This window comes from Salvelinus fontinalis, chromosome 14, assembly GCF_029448725.1.
Source record: "Salvelinus fontinalis isolate EN_2023a chromosome 14, ASM2944872v1, whole genome shotgun sequence".
NCBI lineage: Eukaryota > Metazoa > Chordata > Actinopteri > Salmoniformes > Salmonidae > Salvelinus > Salvelinus fontinalis.
In genome coordinates, this window is record NC_074678.1 from 19142598 (window position 1) to 19161840 (window position 19243).

General features: G+C 45.6%; 1 protein-coding gene across 3 annotated transcripts; it reads right to left on the bottom strand.

Moving 5' to 3' along the window:
• Positions 1-88: 88 nt before the first annotated feature.
• LOC129869585 (BTB/POZ domain-containing protein 8-like) lies at positions 89-17700 on the bottom strand. 3 transcript variants are annotated; one of them, XM_055944105.1, is made up of 6 exons: positions 17522-17700; positions 16212-16274; positions 14681-15323; positions 11553-11640; positions 5994-6157; positions 89-5899 (listed from the first exon to the last, which is right to left on the bottom strand). In XM_055944105.1, the coding sequence occupies exons 3-6, from the start codon at positions 15195-15197 to the stop codon at positions 3870-3872; spliced, it is 2799 nt and encodes a 932-aa protein (XP_055800080.1). In that variant the 5' UTR covers positions 15198-15323; positions 16212-16274; positions 17522-17700; the 3' UTR covers positions 89-3869. The 3 variants fall into 3 exon arrangements, with proteins under 3 accessions (XP_055800080.1, XP_055800081.1, XP_055800082.1); XM_055944106.1 differs by having other exon boundaries at positions 14681-15326; XM_055944107.1 differs by having other exon boundaries at positions 6021-6157; positions 17522-17699.
• Between the last annotated feature and the right edge of the window lie 1543 nt (positions 17701-19243).

Consider the following 19243-nt stretch of genomic DNA (forward strand, 5'->3'; position numbering starts at 1 on the left):
GTGACGCCATTTAGGTCATTTCACGTACAGCAACAAACGCCCAAGTGTATCCCTCATTTTAACCTGACATGTACAATAAAAATCTATATCATTTCACAAATTCTGTTTATTTAAAAAAAATTATCTACTATTGTATTCACTATCACCAAACCCCCCAAAATATTAAACCATTGTATTTAGAACCAAACATTTTAATTTTCATATACACAATGAATATAAAGCCAACATACCAACATGTTCTCTAGTTTCTGTGAAACTCCACTGTTTAACCATCATCATGAGTAGAGAACCATGAGAAAGACATTTTATTTTTATTTTCTTCTTTCTAAAAGGTTGCAAACACCAAGTAAACAGTTAAACATACACAAATATCCGCATGCACAACAGCTTATTTGTGTTTAAACTCTCAGTCCATTAAGTATTAAGGATATAACTGAAGATGATGAAGTGGCAGTGCTTGACTGGGCAGGTGCTCACTGGAGCTGAGTTCTGGCACCTAAAATGTTCTACGGCTTGAGCTCCTGTTCCTCTTATCGAAAGGTATTGTGGAGCTCCTTTACCTAAAAATAAACAGTACCGGCACCCAAAATTAGTACTGGAACCTATTTCAGTCCAAGTCAAGCACTGTGAAGGGGACTGAATGCAAACAAACAAGCTCAGTTTGAGAGCCCGAAAAAAACTCATAAAAAGCAGCATAAAAAGCATGAGACAGTCAACCAATAAATAGAGGATGACTCAAACATCAAGACAGAATAATTGATAAAATAAAATAAAAATTTTTTTTTTTTAAAAGACAGAATAATTGTGGTACTGTAGATGTCAGTAAACTGAAGACATGTTGCAGAAGTCCAGAGAGAAAGTGTAACAGGTCCTGCTGATAGATAGTACTGTTGTAGTGTCTGTCTCAGAAGAAGTGTTGTTTAGTTAATGAATCCAGATAGAAGGTTGATTAATCTAGAAAGAAGTTAACATAGGTTTAAGGACTAACGAGACACTGTCAATCAAGTGATGTGTTTCTAACTCCAAGATGATTCATTAAGTCCTTAATTCTGTATAGGCTTTGTCAGTGATACGTTTCTAGCTCCACAATGGTCCACTACACCTGCGGAGAGGCAGCATCCTCGGACGAGAAGCTGGTCACAGTGATGCTGGTTGTGGAGTCCTCCAGGGGTGATATGAGCTCTGCCCAGCGTTTAAATGTCTCCTTCTAGTGGAGCAGGAAGGTTTGCTGGGTGTCCAGGCAGTCCCGGGAGACGGACAGGGTCTACTTGATGAGATACTGGGCTAGGTTTAGGTCCTCAGGGACTGGGTTTATGACGCCAAGACTGGACTCCTGGTCCGAGAGGAGTTTCTTCAGCATGCTCCGCAAACTTACCACTCTCTTCATTGTAATCTTCGTCTTTGTCGTTCTCCTCCTCCTGCCCCACTGTGCTCCTCCTGCTCCTGTTGTCAGAGGAGCTGAGGTGCTCAAAAGCTTGTCTCACGTTCAGTTCGTAGTTGGTAGAGAGGGCTTTGGAAGGGCGTCAAGTCATGTGTACAGGTTGGGGTTGTTGTTTGATCCAGTCTGTCTCATTGTCCTTCAATGTCCCCTAAAAACAGTTGACAATGACATAACGATTCATCTTTCCATAAGTCCATAGTCATTACAAAGGTATCCTGCAGGTCACTTCTTTCCGTTATTATCCCAACATTTAGATTACTACATTTTCACCCTTAATGCAACTGTGTCCTCTTATCCTGTCATTTGATTATTAATGGAATATGAGTCAAAAACCTGTCCTCTATTCCACTAGGAGAGAGGCGGGAGGCCCTCATTTCACCATTGTTGGTACATAGTTACAGACCAATGGATTACAATATGAAATTGTTGATATAATGTAGAATTCTATCATATGCATAAGTCATGAGTAGTCACTGACCTGGACTGTGGGTGACAGATAGGATGGACAGCTGCCTTAAAGGTCAAGCACAGAGGGATGTAGTTGTCTGGATGTGTCTCTTTTATCCAGCAGTAAAAAACACAGGAAGCCATTCATTCCATTGCATTGCCAGCGCTGGTTAGTTAACTCTGCATAACTCAGTTTGCTCAGGCACCAGTGATATGTTTGAGGAAATAAAACCGTGCAGGTATCTTTAACTAATGAATATAACTATTGTATTGTACAGATATGATTATAATACTGTCACAAAAACCTAAATTCAGGCAGAAATGATTTACTTTGCAGCACAAAGGGAAGTACATAGGTTAATCTAACATTTCCCATCTGGTTTTATGTACAGTTTCTTTGTTATTAACACTGCTTCCATATCACTGTAAATAACAGATCCATGCTGGCAATGGATAATACAATTGACCACTTATTGCTGTTGACAGCAAAAACAAGATTGACATGTTTTGCACTGGGATAGACCCTAACTAGGATGCATCCCAAATGCCACCATATCCCCTGTATAGTGCACTATATGAGGAATAGGGTGCCATTTCAGACATGACCCCTAACTAAGTAATAGCTTTGCTGTATCACATGAGTGAAAAAAGAGAGACATGGAATATAAAGATTGTTCTAGACACACCACACACAGAAAACTACCAGGTGTCTATTGAACCAAACCAAAACAAGGTAAAAAAATAATGAAGTAAAAACAAACATATTGGGTGGAATAAATAAAAATACACAACAAATGGCATGTACTACTATCATGCAGTCTTTATAGATAAGCAGACTGATGAGAAGATACAGGTTAGAAGGGTCTGACAATAAATAACAAAAACAAGCCGATCCTGGGTAGGCAAGAGTCCCTGTAGGTAAGTAAAACAAAGATTGACATCTTTCTCAAAAGCAATCTGGTCGTAATGACAGCTTAGTATTTGTGGATTTACCCTCCAAATCAACTGGCCACTTTGCATATTATTGTGTCATTTGATTTTAAAAAATCATATCTTTCTCATATCTTCTGCATGAAATACAAATTATGGAAACATCAATCTAATAAATAATATCATCAGCTGTGGCTTAAAAATGGCCAGGAGCTGTTGGATTTCGTGTTGGATTTTGTTGCATTCACTAAAAGAAACAATGAAAAATCATTGAATATTTGCATTTTTATGTACATCAAAGTGCATTCATACAACTAGGCCTACATCAGTCCGCCACACCTTGTCAGAAGGCAGGGGGTTTCTAACCAACACATGACACACTACTTTACACTAAGTTTGCATTCCAAATGGAACCCTATTCCTTACAGTGCACTACTTTTGACCCGATTGGCCGTGGTCAAAAGTAGTGCCTTATAAAAGGGAATAGGGTGCCATTTAGGACTCACACTTAATATTTTAGAATCAGTTCTCATTGAAATCAACATTGCTTTTTTTTTTCTCCATAAGTAATCTAAGTAGTCAAGGTCAGAATGCCTCTGAAAAAAGGTAGTTGAGTTGTTATAAGAGGATTATAGCTAAGCTATTTCTGCACGTTTCTTGATTGACCAATCTCCATTTTTTAAACGGATATTGGTGTTACCAATTAAAATCAAGGGACTGGTACACAGATGTTTTGTGTATTTATAACAAGCTTTCGGCTACAGCATATGGGCATATCAAAAAACGACCCCCTTAACCAATTTGAATTTGAACTAGTTAAGTAATCTGTATTATATTCATTTTGAGAGGAAGGGGATAAGTGTACGTGTCATAATGCAAATGAATAGTCTGAGCATCATGTTATATCAGACAGAGGAGATTGCAAGATACAAAGGGAGAACTAATTAACTATCTATGCCTTGACTAATGGAGTTTGGCTGGGTGGGGAGGGAGAATTGGTGAGGGGTTTGCCTACAGTGTTTAAATTAAGTGGGTTCCTAGATGTAGATCATTATACATTACCTGCTGGGGATTGTGGGATAGCTGCATGTACAGGAGAGCCCCCTTTCTGCTGAGGGTCATTTAAGTATGTATGTAAGTCTGATCTCTTGTTGTCTACATGCACAGGTACAGATGCTTGGCTAGGCTTGGTTGAGGGGTTCTTGCGTGGTGATCCTCCATTGCTGTACTGTTCAGCAGGCCGAAGGTCTAGGTGGCAGGGTCTCTCTCGCTCCTGGGGAGGCAGGACAGTGGGGTCATGGTCCAGAGAAGGGCAACCAGGGCTGGGCTCTACTTCCTCCACTTTGGTGGGGTTATGGTCATCTACCAGAGGATCCTGGATCTCAGTGAGGAAAACAATGGGTTTGTTGGGTTTGTTGTTTTTGGACTCGTGCTCTTTGCCTTGTTCCTGCTGCTGCTGAGGTGTGCTTTTGGGAAAGTCCGATGCCAGGTGCCCCCCAGAGTGAGAGACAAAGTTGGGGACTGACTGAGGGGCCGGAGAAGGGTCGCTCCCGAAGACGTCGCAGGGCATGAGGGGGTCATCAGGCTGTTGCTGGGGCGGAGTCTGCACCCCGCACTCCTCTGATCCCAGCTCCTCACACTCGTCAACAGAGATCAGAACAGAGCGGCGGAAGTTAGAGGCTGATTGGTAGTCCAGTTGCTGCTGCTGTTTGTTGTCTTGACCAGGGTCACCTCCATCCTCGAAGGCCATGTTCACAATGCCCTGGAACTGAGAAGAGGGGTCGGCAGGAGGCAGAGGGGCCTGGTGAACAGGAAGAACCTCCACCTCTGACCTCTCATTCTCTTCCTCAGACTCCTCGGACTCTTCAGAGGAGAAGAGCTGGCTGTCGGGGACCTGCTTCACCGTAATATTGGCCTGCACCTCCTCCTCAACAGGGACCTCGTCTCTGTCCCTACTCAGCCAGGAGCGCGGCCGTTGCTTCACCCCTTCCTCCTCGCTGGTGGTCTCTACCTCGCACCCCTTCAGCCTCACCTCGACCCGCAGCCCACCATCCAGCATCTTCAGCTCCTCAGGCGTACTCGTGTCACTACTACTGCGTCCCAGGAAGTCATGGCAACGCATGGTGCCGCCCCCCTTGGATTCGCCGCGGTCGTTGGAACAGCAGTCATCCACATCGTCCTGGGAGCCCCCGGCGTCGTAGTCCTCAGAGCGAGGCTTGATGTCGTCTGATGAGGTGGTGGCACTGCCGGATTCTGACTCGGGGCTGACCTGGTGGTGCAGGCTGCTCCACGAGTCCTCCAGAGGGCTGCCTGGGGTTGGGGTGTCCAGCGGAAGGTCTGTGGCTGAGCCAGGAGTGTGTTTACATGTGTGTGTCCCCTCTGTGTGCTTAGCAGGCTCTCCATTTACGAGGTCATTCCCATTAAATATGTGGTTGATTGCTGGTGGCTGACTGGACGGAGCCCTGACTCCTCTTGTGCAGTTAGGTTTACCTGGTTGTTTGGCAGACTTCTGAGGACTTAGCGTAGGGCTGGCGTTCAGGGGTAAGGAGAGGGAGTCCCCTCCTCCACTGTGGCCCTGGGGGCCTGGTGGTAGTGGGATGTTATGAGCTGGACTCTGCTCTGTGGATGTTGCTACTGGCTCTGAGGCCTCTCTGGGATCTGAATGTGAGGAGACCCTCTCTGCTCCAGAACCAGTGTCATTAGCCTGCTGGGTCTCTGCAGAGGTTTTACCATTAGATCCCTCTTTCTCTTTAGCTGCAGGCTTTTTGGATGAAACGACAGAGGATACGTTTTTAACTGGCCCCGCTGACTTGGGTGAGTCTTTCTCTGTAGGATATTCAGAGGTAGCATTCTGCTTTGGTCCAGGTTTGGCCGTTGCTAGTGGAGGCTGTTTGGAAGGAGAGGAGCTGGAGATGGCTTTGACTGGTTTAGAAGTAGATTTGGCCGTGGCTGCGGTAGCTGGGGTGGTTTTTGTGGTCTTCCTGGCTGCTTTGTCTGCTGAGACTTTGGAGCCATCCTTATCCTCCTCTTTCCTGGGAGACGCAGGCTTTCTGGCACTCAGGGATGACCCAGATCTAGAGACTGCATGAGAGGAGAAACATATTTCAATACTTTGGCCCATAGTGAGATGTTAGGATTTGTATTGGAAGAAACACACATGTCCACACACACGCACCTGCACACACACGGTTCTGCCTCTCACCATGGTTCTCAGCTGAGCCTGTTGGTGTGCTCATCCCCTTTGTGTCTGCTCTGGCTCCTGTTCCTACAGTTGTTGTTCTTCCTGTAGTGGGGAGCTTGGCTTTATTGGCCTCTCTGGTGCTGGGCTTATTGGTAGGGCTGATCAGGGAGATGAAAAAAACATCAAATCAAAAGAACAGCACCGGAGAACAGAAAATGAATCCTGACACTCACAAAATGAAAGCCATTTTAATTTTTTTTAATTTCACCTTTATTTAACCAGGTAGGCTAGTTGAGAACAAGTTCTCATTTGCAACTGCGACCTGGCCAAGATAAAGCATAGCAGTGTGAACAGACAACAACACAGAGTTACACATGGAGTAAACAATAGACAAGTCAATAACATGGTAGAAAAAAGAGAATCTATATACAATGTGTGCAAAAGGCATGAGGTAGGCAATAAATCGAATAATTACAATTTAGCAGATTAACACTGGAGTGATAAATCATCAGATGATCATGTGCAAGAAGAGATACTGGTGTGCAAAAGTGCAGAAAAGTAAAATAAATAAAAGCAGTATGGGGGTGAGGTAGGTAAATTGGGTGGGTAGTTTACAGATGGACTATGTACAGCTGCAGCGATCGGTTAGCTGCTCGGATAGCGGATTTTTAAAGTTGTTGAGGGAGATAAAAGTCTCCAACTTCAGAGATTTTTGCAATTTGTTCCAGTCGCAGGCAGCAGAGAACTGGAAGGAAAGGCGTCCAAATGAGGTTTTGGCTTTAGGGATGATCAGTGAGATACACCTGCTGGAGCGCGTGCTACGGGTGGGTGTAGCCATCGTGACCAGTGAACTGAGATAATGCGGCCCTTTGCCTAGCATAGCCTTGTAGATGACCTGGAGCCAGTGGGTCTGACGACGAACATGTAGCGAGGGCCAGCCGACTAGGGCATACAGGTCGCAGTGGTGGGTCGTATAAGGTGCTTTAGTAACAAAACGGATGGCACTGTGATAAACTGCATCCACTTTGCTGAGTAGAGTATTGGAGGCTATTTTGTAGATGACATCGCCGAAGTCGAGGATCGGTAGGATAGTCAGTTTTACTAGGGTAAGTTTGGCGGCGTGAGTGAAGGAGGCTTTGTTCCGGAATAGAAAGCCGACTCTAGATTTGATTTTGGATTGGAGATGTTTGATATGAGTCTGGAAGGAGAGTTTGCAGTCTAGCCAGACACCTAGGTACTTATAGATGTCCACATATTCTAGGTCGGAACCGTCCAGGGTGGTGATGCTAGTCGGGCGTGCGGGTGCAGGCATCGAACGGTTGAAAAGCATGCATTTGGTTTTACTAGCGTTTAAGAGCAGTTGGAGGCCACGGAAGGAGTGTTGTATGGCATTGAAGCTCGTTTGGAGGTTAGATAGCACAGTGTCCAGGGAAGGGCCGGAAGTATACAGAATGGTGTCGTCTGCGTAGAGGTGGATCAGGGAATCGCCCGCAGCAAGAGCAACATCATTGATGTATACAGAGAAAAGAGTCGGCCCGAGAATTGAACCCTGTGGTACCCCCATAGAGACTGCCAGAGGACCGGACAACATGCCCTCCGATTTGACACACTGAACTCTGTCTGCAAAGTAGTTGGTGAACCAGGCAAGGCAGTCATTAGAAAAACCGAGGCTATTGAGTCTGCCGATAAGAATATGGTGATTGACAGAGTCGAAAGCCTTGGCCAGGTCGATGAAGACGGCTGCACAGTAATGTCTTTTATCGATGGCGGTTATGATATCGTTTAGTACCTTGAGCGTGGCTGAGGTGCACCCGTGACCGGCTCGGAAACCGGATTGCACAGCGGAGAAGGTACGGTGGGATTCGAGATGGTCAGTGATCTGTTTGTTGACTTGGCTTTCGAAGACCTTAGCTAGGCAGGGCAGGATGGATATAGGTCTGTAACAGTTTGGGTCCAGGGTGTCTCCCCCTTTGAAGAGGGGGATGACAGCGGCAGCTTTCCAATCCTTGGGGATCTCAGATGATACGAAGGAGAGGTTGAACAGGCTGGTAATAGGGGGTGCGACAATGGCAGCGGACAGTTTCAGAAATAGGGGGCCCAGATTGTCAAGCCCAGCTGATTTGTATGGGTCCAGGTTTTCCAGCTCTTTCAGAACATCTGCTATCTGGATATGGGTAAAGGAGAAGCTGGGGAGGCTTGGGCGAGTAGCAGCGGGGGGGGCGGGGCTGTTGGCCAAGGTTGGAGTCGCCAGGTGGAAGGCATGGCCAGCCATTGAGAAATGTTTGTTGAAGTTTTCGATTATCACAGACTTATCAGTGGTGACCGTGTTATCTAGCCTCAGTGCAGTGGGCAGCTGGGAGGAGGTGCTCTTGTTTTCCATGGACTTTACAGTATCCCAGAACTTTTTGGAGTTAGAGCTACAGGATGCAAATTTCTGCTTGAAAAAGCTGGCCTTTGCTTTCCTGACTGACTGCGTGTATTGGTTCCTGACTTCCCTGAACAGTTGCATATCACGGGGGCTCTTCGATGCTATTGCAGTTCGCCACAGGATGTTTTTGTGCTGGTCGAGGGCAGTCAGGTCTGGAGTGAACCAAGGGCTATATCTGTTCTTGGTTCTGCATTTTTTGAACGGAGCATCCTTGTCTAATATTGTGAGGAAGTAACTTTTAAAGAATGACCAGGCATCCTCAACTGACGGGATGAGGTCAATATCCTTCCAGGGTACCCGGGCCAGGTCGATTAGAAAGGCCTGCTCGCAGAAGTGTTTCAGGGAGCGTTTGACAGTGATGAGGGGTGGTCGTTTGACCGTGGACCCGTGGCGGATACAGGCAATGAGGCAGTGATCGCTGAGATCTTGATTGAAGACAGCAGAGGTGTATTTGGAGGGCGAGTTGGTCAGGATAATGTCTATTAGGGTGCCCATGTTTACGGATTTAGGGTTGTACCTGGTGGGTTCCTTGATGATTTGTGTGAGATTGAGGGCATCTAGCTTAGATTGTAGGACTGCCGGGGTGTTAAGCATATCCCAGTTTAGGTCACCTAACAGAACAAACTCTGAAGCTAGATGGGGAGCGATCAATTCACAGATGGTGTCCAGGGCACAGCTGGGAGCTGAGGGGGGTCGGTAGCAGGCGGCAACAGTGAGAGACTTATTTCTGGAGAGATTAATTTTTAAAATTAGAAGTTCGAACTGTTTGGGCATAGACTTGGAAAGTATGACAGAACTTTGCAGGCTATCTCTGCAGTAGATTGCAACTCCTCCCCCTTTGGCAGTTCTATCTTGACGGAAAGTGTTATAGTTGGGTATGGAAATCTCTGAGTTTTTGGTGGCCTTCCTAAGCCAGGATTCAGACACGGCAAGGACATCAGGGTTGGCAGAGTGTGCTAAAGCGGTGAGTAAGGCAAACTTGGGGAGGAGGCTTCTGATGTTGACATGCATGAGGCCAAGGCTTTTTCGATCACAGAAGTCAACAAATGAGGGTGACAGGGGACATGCAGGGCCTGGGTTTACCTCCACATCACCCGAGGAACAGAGGAGTAGTAGAATGAGGGTGCGGCTAAAGGCTATCAAAACTGGTCGCCTAGAGCGTTGGGGACAAGGAATAAAAGGAGCAGATTTATGGGCGTGGTAGAATAGATTCTGGGCATAATGTGCAGACCAGGGTATGGTGGGGCACGGGTACAGCGGAGGCAAGCCCAGGCACTGGGTGATGATAAGAGAGGTTGTATCTCTGGACATGCTGGTCTCAATGGGTGAGGTCACCGCATGTGTGGGGGGTGGGACAAAGGAGGTATCAGAGGTACGGAGAGTGGAACTACGGGGTCCATTGCAAACCAAAACAATGATAACTAGCCTGAACAACAGTATGTAAGGCATATTGATATTAGAGAGAGACATACAATAAGGCATAAAGTGATTGCAGGTCATGATTGGGAGAGCTAGCTAAAACAGCAGGTGAAATAACAGCAGCTAGTCAGCTAACACAGCAACAGAAGGTAAAAATGGAGACGACTGGGCAGAGAGGGTCGGATTAACTACACACAGATCCTGAGTTAAGGCACAGAGCCGACAGATAAAACACAAATAAACAGAATGGAGTACCGTGAATTAATGGACAGTCAAGCAGGCATCAGCTATGTAGCCAAGTGATCATAGTGTCCAGGGGGCAGCCGTAGATGGAGTAGTGAGGCCTCCACTAAGCTAGCACGCGTTTAAAGTTAGTAGCCCGGGGGGGTGGTCTGCTCAGACGGAGGGGGTCTGCTCAGACGGAGGCCGGTTGAGGGCACCGGTTGAGGGCACGTCTGCAAACCAGACGTGGTCGTGTCGACAGAGAATCCAAGCCGGATAGCGATGGCGAAAGAGAGGTTGTGAATTGTAGAATTGTGTTTGCTAACTGGTGCTAGCTTCCTAGCTGCGCTAGCTGCAAGATAAGCTAGCAGTTAGCAGACCGGGGCAGGCAAGTTAGCCTTTGGGGGACGTCGCGATGGGGGGGAAGTCTGTTTTTGCCTCTTCGTGCGGTGACGTCGATAGACCAGTCGTGGAATTAGTAGGGTTCCAGGTAGCTCTAGGTAGCTAACAGGCCTAGTAGGTTAGCAGAATGGGCCTTCAGCGGGCGTCACGCCTGAGGGGCCTGTTGGAGTCCCCGGGCAGATTATGTCGGTATTCCAGTCGTAGAGGATAGGCGGGGTTCCGTGCTCCGTACCGGCAGTAAATGGGTCCGGGTCTTGTAGCCCAGGAGTGGGCTTCAGTGGTAGCACAGGAGCCCTAGCCAATTAGCTTCAGGCTAATTGGTGCCTGCTCCGGTGCCTGCTCCGGGATGGAAACGCTAGCCAGGAGTGGTCACCCGGGATTGTGGTTAGCTAGTTGCGAAGATCCAGATGAAAATGTTCAGAGTTTGCGGTAGGAATCCGGGGATATGGAGAGAAATAGGTCCGTTATGCTCTGGTTTTAGTCACGTTGTTCGAACTAGCGAGAGCTTTCCGAGCTAAAGGTTAGCTGATGACCGCTAGCAATGGTTTGCTAACTGATAGCTGGTAGGCAGTTAGCTGGCTATCTTCAGTAGATGGATTCCAGATCAGAAGTAAATAGAAATACTTTAGAAAAAAGCAGATCCACGCCACATTGGGTGAGGCGGGTTGCAGGAGAGTATTTAGAAGTTGAGGTTTAAGAAAGTATTTTTAAAAGATATGCGAAGAAAAAGATGTAAAAAGATATATACAAGGGACACGGGACACGACAGGACAAAAACGTCTACACTGCTACGCCGTCTTGGAAAAGAATTGCTTAAAAATATGTTTAATTTAGGACAATAACAACAATCATTCAATAATGGATACAAAATCACAGGGTCTGATAACACTAAGGGATGAAAGCGCACAAACCTCAAAAGACCATGGCATTAACAAGTACTGCAATGTAGCGTTTCACCCATCTCTGCATGGACTAGCAATTACCACTGTATAACAGTGGGGGGCAGCAGAGTTATTTCTCCCATTTCTCAGGGATGGTCTACCTAAATTGGATGTTCTGATTTCGGGTGCAGTGCTGCTTACCTGTTGGTCTTTGTGGTGTCTGTTTCCTGGGGGGGTTTCGTCAGTGGAGATTTGGTCAGAACTTTAGCCTGGGTTTTTGTCTTAAGATCTAAAACACAGAGGATCGTTATAGTGTGTTTAACCAAACACTGATATTTATTGTTGGAAACTGCTCACTTAGAATGAGGGATTAAGGGTCAGAATGAATTTATATAGCTTACTGGGGACAAATAGAGCAACAATAAACAGACAGTTTTGAGGGGAGAAATACTAATTGAATTCATGAAATCCTCAAAGTACAGAGATGATTCCATTATAAGGAGAGCTATCAAGGATGTGAGAGCTAGAGGCTAGGAACTGATAATAGTACTGCACACCAAAGCCAAAATATTGCACAATCAGAGCCAATAACATAGAGCTGGAGTAGATAGATGGGATGACTGGGCTGGTTAGAGAGAGGGAGAGAGGGAGAGAATATGGCACTCTGAGTCTTTCCCTTTCTCTGTTGCATGAAAAGGAGGGACAGACCGGCTGAGGCCCTGTACTCTGATCTGCACCTTGAGTCCTTTTCGCACACATACAGTGCATTCGGAAAGTTTTTATACATTTTGTTACGTTACAGCCTTATTCTAAAATGGGTTAAATAGTTTTCTTCCCTCATCAATCTACACACAATAAATACCCCATAATGACAAAGCAAAAACGTGTTTTTAGAAATGTTTGCAAATGTATTAAAAATAAATATTCTGACCCTTTACTCAGTACTCAGTACTGTTGAAGCACCTTTGGAAGCGATTGCAGCCTCAAGTCTTCTTGGGTATAACACTACAAGCTTGGCACACCTGTATTTGGGGAGTTTCTCCTATTTTACTCTGCAGATTCTGTAAAGCTCTGTCAGGTTGGATGGGGAGCATCGCTGCACAGCTATTTTCAGGTCTCTCCCGAAATGTTAGAACGGGTTCAAGTCCGGTGATGCTGCCACCACCATGTTTCATCGTAGGGATGGTGCCAGGTTTCCTCCAATTGTGACACTTGGCATTCAGGCCAAAGAGATCAATTTTGGTTTCATCAGACCAGAGAATCTGGTTTCTCATGGTGTGAGAGTCTTCAGGTGCCTTTTGGCAAACTCCAAGCGGGATGTCATGTGCCTTTTACTGAGGAGTGGCTCCCATCTGGCCACTCTACCATAAAGGCCTGATTGGTGGAGTGCTGCAGAGATGGTTGTCCTTCTGGAAAGTTGTCCCATCTCCATGTAGGGACTCTGGAGGTATTTCAGAGTGACCATCGGGTTCTTGGTCACCTCCCTGACCAAGGCCCTTGTCCCCCGATTGCTCAGTTTGGCCGGGTGGTTAGCTCTAGGAAGAGTCTTGGGGGTTCCAAACTTCTTCCAATAAAGAATGATGGAGGACTCTGTGTACCTGGGGAGCTTCAATGCTGCAGAAATGTTTTGGTACCCTTCCCCAGATCTGTTCCTTGACACAATCCTGTCTCGGAGCTCTACGGACAATTCCTTCGACCTCATGGCTTGGTTTTTGCTCTGACATGCACTGTCAACTGTGGGACCTTATACAGACAGGTGTGTGCCTTTCCAAATCATGTCCAATCAATTGAATTTACCACAGGTGGACTCCAATCAAGTTGTAGAACCATCTAAAGGATGGTACATTTAAACAGGATGTACCTGAGCTCAATTTTGATGCTAATAGCAAAGGGTCTGAATATTCATGTAAATAAGGTATTTCTGTTTTTTATTTTTAATACGTTACAAAAAAATCTTTAAAAATCTGTTTTCGCTTTGTAATTGACGGGTAATTGTGTATAGATTGAGGGAAAAGTTTTATTTAATACATATTAAAATAAGCCTGTAACGTAACAGAATATGGAAAAAGTCAAGTTGTCTGATTACTTTCCCAAGGCACTGTACACCCACACACACACACACTACGCTGCTGTCCCATGCATGTACACATTGAACAATCCATGCTTCCCATTTCTCTACTGTTTAGACCCACTGTGTATGTATATATTGTATACTTGACATAGCGCACTAATATATATATTGTTGTACATATCAATCATAGTATATCTTTGTGTACATTAATCCCATGCACATACGCACAGATAGTTTTTGGGATTATTGTTATAGTGTTATTTGGATTGTAATTTGGATTTGTTTCTGATTTTTCTAGATTAAAAAAAAATATTTTGACTTTCTCTGCACCTGATATAACATCTGTGTAACTGTGTATGCAACCAATAAACTTAGATTTGTCTACAAACTAGCATACACCGTCACTGCAGGAGCTAGGACCAGACTTGCGGTGGAGAAAAAATTGGTCACACCCCTGTGTGTGAGGCTTTTTTGGGTGTCTGTTGCCACACAGGCTGTGCTACCTATATGGATGTTCATTTCCGTGGTGCTACCATTGAACTGATTAATACGTATGAAAGAAAGGAGTGCTTTCTGATTCATCTTTATACACACCACTACTGCAATGCGTTTCTACTTCAATGTATTCTCTCCCGTCTCCCTATTTTATTTATTTTACCTTTATTTAACTAGGCAAGTCAGTTAAGAACAAATTCTTATTTTCAATGACGGCCTAGGAACAGTGGGTTGACTGCCTTGTTCAGGGGCAGATCAACAGATTTTTACCTTGTCAGCTCAGGGATTTGATCTTGCAACCTTTCGGTTACTAGTCCAATGCTCTAACCACTAGGCTACCTGCCGCCCCTCTGGGATAAAGCATAACTCATGTAAATCACTCTGCTACTTATTCTTCATAAAACCTGCTACCATTCTTTTCTGAATCAAGCATTTTTTTCAGACACTAACTTTCTGCCATAAAATCAAATTAATGTCATCATAACAATGAGTGAATTAACCCAGCGTCAAAACTGTTGAGAATGACGTCATTACAGCGTCATTATCACAACGTCATTACAATGTAATTACAACATCATTATGTCTTTTCAACAGTTTTTTCCCTACTGGGAGGCACCTTAATAACATTGGATGTTAGACAAGGGAAATTCAGTTTCCCAGCTGGCAAAATGAGTTGAAAATCATTACAAAGTCATTATAATGTATTTTCAACCAGTTTTGCCCACTGGGGAGCAAGTTAATTATGTTGGATGTTAGACCAGACCTGGCATGGTGGGGCAGTTGCGTGGGCTTCCGGAACTGTTGTCAGGAGAGGCACTGCCTGATGTGGAGGGGGTGGTAGTGGCTGGGTGGGCCGTACTGCTGTCTGCCCCCTGAAGAGAGTCACCCTTCCCTGCTGTATTCTTCTGCAGTTTCCCTGGCCTGGCCTGAGCTGTGGAGGTGGTGCCTGGGGGAGAGGTCTTGGGCCTGGCTCCAGGGTTTGGGTTAGGCCTCCTGTCCTGGTCCTTAGTCCCCTTCCCCCCTGTTGGGGACCCCCTGGGTCCGTTAGGGGTGGCTACCTCCTTCCTAGCCCCCCCTGGGCCAGCCGTACTGTTGAGCACTGGTTTGGCTGATGCGGAGGTTGTAGTCTTGGCTTTAGCCGTGGTGCTCTGGTGGTCGCCTGGCTGCTTGGTCTTGACGTTCTTTGCCCTGAATGGGCCAGTGTCTCCAGGCTTGGTAGCACCAGTCCCTCTCCCTGCGGTGGATGGGAGGCCTGGCGTCCCCAGACCGTCTGACTTCATAATGGCTGATGATGTAACTGCAGTGCAACTTCCTTTCCCTGTGTTCCTGATGACCCAAATGGTCCTGTGGACAAGAGGTCTCTCACAAGGAGCTGCAGGAACTCAAGGGCATCTTACACCCCTCGGCTGCTAGAGAGAGAGAGAGGGGAGAGGTTTGAATGGAAAGATCAGATCACACAACATCATTTAGTAGTAGCCTACATACTTGATTCAACAACGAAAGACTGGGATGAAGCAAGTTCGATCTAACCTGTAATTACCTATAATTAACCTGTGAGAGAAAGTGATGCACTGATTTTGCAGATAGCGGCTAAAAAGGTTTTTCATGATGTTGGTTTACATACATTAGTTGAATCAATGCACTAATTGTAAGTTAATTGCAATAAGAGCATCTTCTAAATTCCCAAAAGCAAATGTTAATTCAATAGGATTGAATAATACTGGTGATGATGCCTGCATGTGACTGAGCTGTACTGTACACCCAGGCTTGTAAAACAAAAGCAACCCTCATCACATCTTTCTAGGTTCTGTCTGCCTTGTGTTACTGTTCGTAAGTCTGATACAGCACAAGGTCTGTGTGTTTATCACTCTGAGGGGCTGAAAGGTAATTGCTTTCTGTGTCAAGGATGAAACTACAGTCATCAGCAGCAGAATCAGTGTGTGTGTGTCTGTGTGCGTGTGCATGTGCGTGTGCGTGAGGCCCACTCCAGTGTTTCGACCATTCACATTTCTGTGTCAGTGTGCAGTAATTACAAGCTTTTAAAAGTCACCATCCTAGATCATAATCACACCGTTACATTTACATTTGAGTCATTGAGCACTTAGATGCTCTCATCCAGAGTAAAGTATAATCAGTGCATGCAACTAAATAGGCATCATAACCACATATCATAATCATTACATAGGTGTATCTGTTATAGATGGGAACATGTCACACAAGTTTTAACAATACAAGAGAGTAATAAAACAATAGCTAGTAAATTAAATAATAAATAAGCTTTTATCATACATTACCTGTGAGCTGGTGAATACAGGCTTTTCCCCCAAGTCTTCTACTGTCTCTTTTATCAAGAGCAGCTATGGGAGAGGCATAATTAAATTAACACAATTTGGTTAAATTATAATCACATTCAAAAACCTTCAAAGCACAGTCCTCATCCAAAAAACAGGTCTCCACAAACATCTTTCAAGACACATTGACCTGGTTCTGTCTTGCATTCTCAACACAAGGAGCATTCAATTTGATGGGTATTTTCCATGTGAATTGTACCAACATGTCCCTGAGATATCAAATCCATGACATGTCCATTGAAGAGACGATACTGCAACGAGGCTATTCCACCTAAGGCTTCCTGATTTTGATTTAAATGAGATACAGAAGGTGAAACAACGTGGAGAGGCTTTCATTTAAATCAATGAAACATCAGTCAACTGACTTCTGACCAAGAAAAGACTTCACAGCACATCCTTCCATTTCCCCAGAGATACTCCAAATAAAGACCAAACCGATGCACCGGAATGTAGTTGAGTGTGTGTGTGACTGTGTTGGATGTGTATGTGTGACTACATTACCTTATGCAACTATGCATATTCATTCTATGTGCCTTGTCGTGAGTATGTGCATGCGTACGTGTGAGCTATGTTAGTGACAGGGAGAGATTTCAGTTTGGAATGTCAGTGGAATTTTAAAACCAAGTTCAATAAATAATTCATGCTGTGCATTTCAATGGATCAAAGCTATAGAGTCAAAACAAAGCAGTGCATTATTTGTTTCTCAGCAAATGTATATAATTATGTGTAAAATCCACAAATTCAACCCTCCACCCCAGCCCTTTATTACAATACAGAAGAGAACATGGTGCAGTTTTAGCCTAGTTGCTAGCTACAAATTGGCTGAAAATGGGGTGAGTGACTGACTGAACCTCTTCCTCGCCCAAACAGATGGACCTCAGGTCGTGTCTGTTTGTGCTCTGTTTTGTTCTGCAGCTGTGCTGAAAGCAGCCATTTAATGTCTGATGTTACCCAGAGGCAGCAGCAGTAACATATGCTTCATGGGCTTTGGTTCCTTCCTCTCGAATCATGCAGAGACAGAGCCTGTGCTTCATCACTGTAGCCCGGTCCCAGATCTGTTTGTGCTGTCTCTTGCCATTTCCTATGGTCATTGTCATGCCAAGCAAGATCAAACACATTGAACATATCTGTAATATCCCATCTGAGCTTAGAGAAACAGAGCTCTGGCTGTCTTCTGCAGTGAGAGACAGATCAGATCACCTCCCAACTACAGCTAAAGCCCCGTAGAATAAAGATGTCCTCCCTTCTCTTACCTGCCAGTATCCTCTCTCTGTGCTTGGAGGGCAGGGTCTCCCATCCCCGCATGTGGCAGACAGAGTAGAATGACTGGAGCAGGAAGGTCCACAGCCTAGCGCGCAGAGTACCAATCTCTCGCCTAAATGGCTGGTTGAGAGAGGAGAGGAGAGAGAGGAGGAGGAGAGGGAGGGAGGGAGGGGGAAGAGAGGGAGAGAGCTCGAGCAAATCAGCAGCTGCTTAAAAGGACCCATCACCATGGTAACCACCCATCCTTCCCCTATCACTCTCCCTCTCTCTTGCAGAATCCACTTGAGCTCCCTTGAGCTAAATGGATGATGTCATCAGCTGAGGCTACTCCTACCTCCACATCGCCTCAATGTTTATAAAAAAACAGAGCTGGAGGGTAGGGAGAAGCTCTTTTTCATACACAAATCCTCCCTCCCGTCCTCACTCAATTCAATTCAAGGCGCTTTATTGGCATGGGAAACATAAGTTAACATTGCCAACGCAAGTGAAGTAGATAATATACAAAAGTGAAATAAACAAAAGTAACAGTAAACATTACGCTCACTCACTCTCTCCCTTCCTCTCCCACTCTCTGGCTCTCATCCCCTCTGACTACTGGCCACAAGTAACACAGAGACAGATTAGAGAAGGCCACTCCCATGCCTCATCATGCTTTCTCTCTCTGTCTGTCTCTCTCTCTAATCCATCCTGCCATATTCCCTGTAGGGATGTATGATTTAACCCAGACTGCCTAACCCTGCCTGCAGCCTATACAGCTCTAACCAAGCCATGCTGTCTACAGTCTGCAGCCTTTAGCGGTGTCACACTCCCCTGGGAGTAATTACATAGGCATAACGGGGCTCTGGAACTACACTACATGACCAAAAGTATTTGGACACCTGCTCGCCGAACATCTCATTCCAAAATCATGGCCATTAATATGGAGTTGGTCCTCCCTTTGCTGCTATAACAGCCTCCACTCTTCTGGGAAGGCTTTCCACTAGATGTTGGAACATTGCTGCAGGGACTTGTTTCCATTTAGCCACAAGAGCATTAGTGAGGTCGGGCACCGATGTTGGGCGATTAGACCTGGCTCGCAGTTGGCGTTCTAATTCATTCCAAAGGTGTTCGATGTGGTTGAGGTCAGGGCTCTGTGAAGGCCAGTCAAGTTATTCCACACCAATCTCAACAAACCATTTTTGTATGGCCCTCTCTTTGTGCACAGGGGCATTGTCATGCTGAAACTGGAAAGGGCCTTCCCCAAACTGTTGCCACAAAGTTGGAAGCACAGAATCATCTAGAATGTTATTGTATGCTGTACCGTTATGATTTCCCTTTGCTGGAAGGGGCCTAGCCCGAACCATGAAAAACAGCCCCAGACTGTTATTCGTCCTCCACCAAACTTTACAGTTGGCACAATGCATTCGGGCAGGAAGCGTTCTCCTGGCATCCGCCAAACCCAGATTTGTCCGTCAGACTGCCAGACAGTGAAGCATGAGTCATCACTCTAGAGAACGAGTTTCCACTGCTCCAGAATTCAATGGCGGCAAGCTTTACACCACTCCAGCCGACGCTTGGCATTGCGCATGGGGATCTTAGGCATGTGTGCAGCTGCTCGGCCATCGAAACCCATTTCATGAAGCTCCCGACGAACAGTTCTTGTGCTGACGTTGCTTCCAGATGCAGTTTGGAACTCGGAAGTGAGGGTTGCAACTGAGGACAGACGATTTTTT

Coding starts and splice junctions, on each gene's coding strand:
- LOC129869585 (XM_055944105.1), bottom strand. CDS start 15,197: ATGAAGTCAGACGGTCTGGGGACGCCAGGCCTCCCATCCACCGCAGGG. Junction 11,641..14,680: donor CAACTGCCCCACCATGCCAG/GTCTGGTCTAAC, acceptor TCTGTGTTTTAG/ATCTTAAGACAAAAACCCAG. Junction 6,158..11,552: donor GACACCACAAAGACCAACAG/GTAAGCAGCACT, acceptor CTCCCTGATCAG/CCCTACCAATAAGCCCAGCA.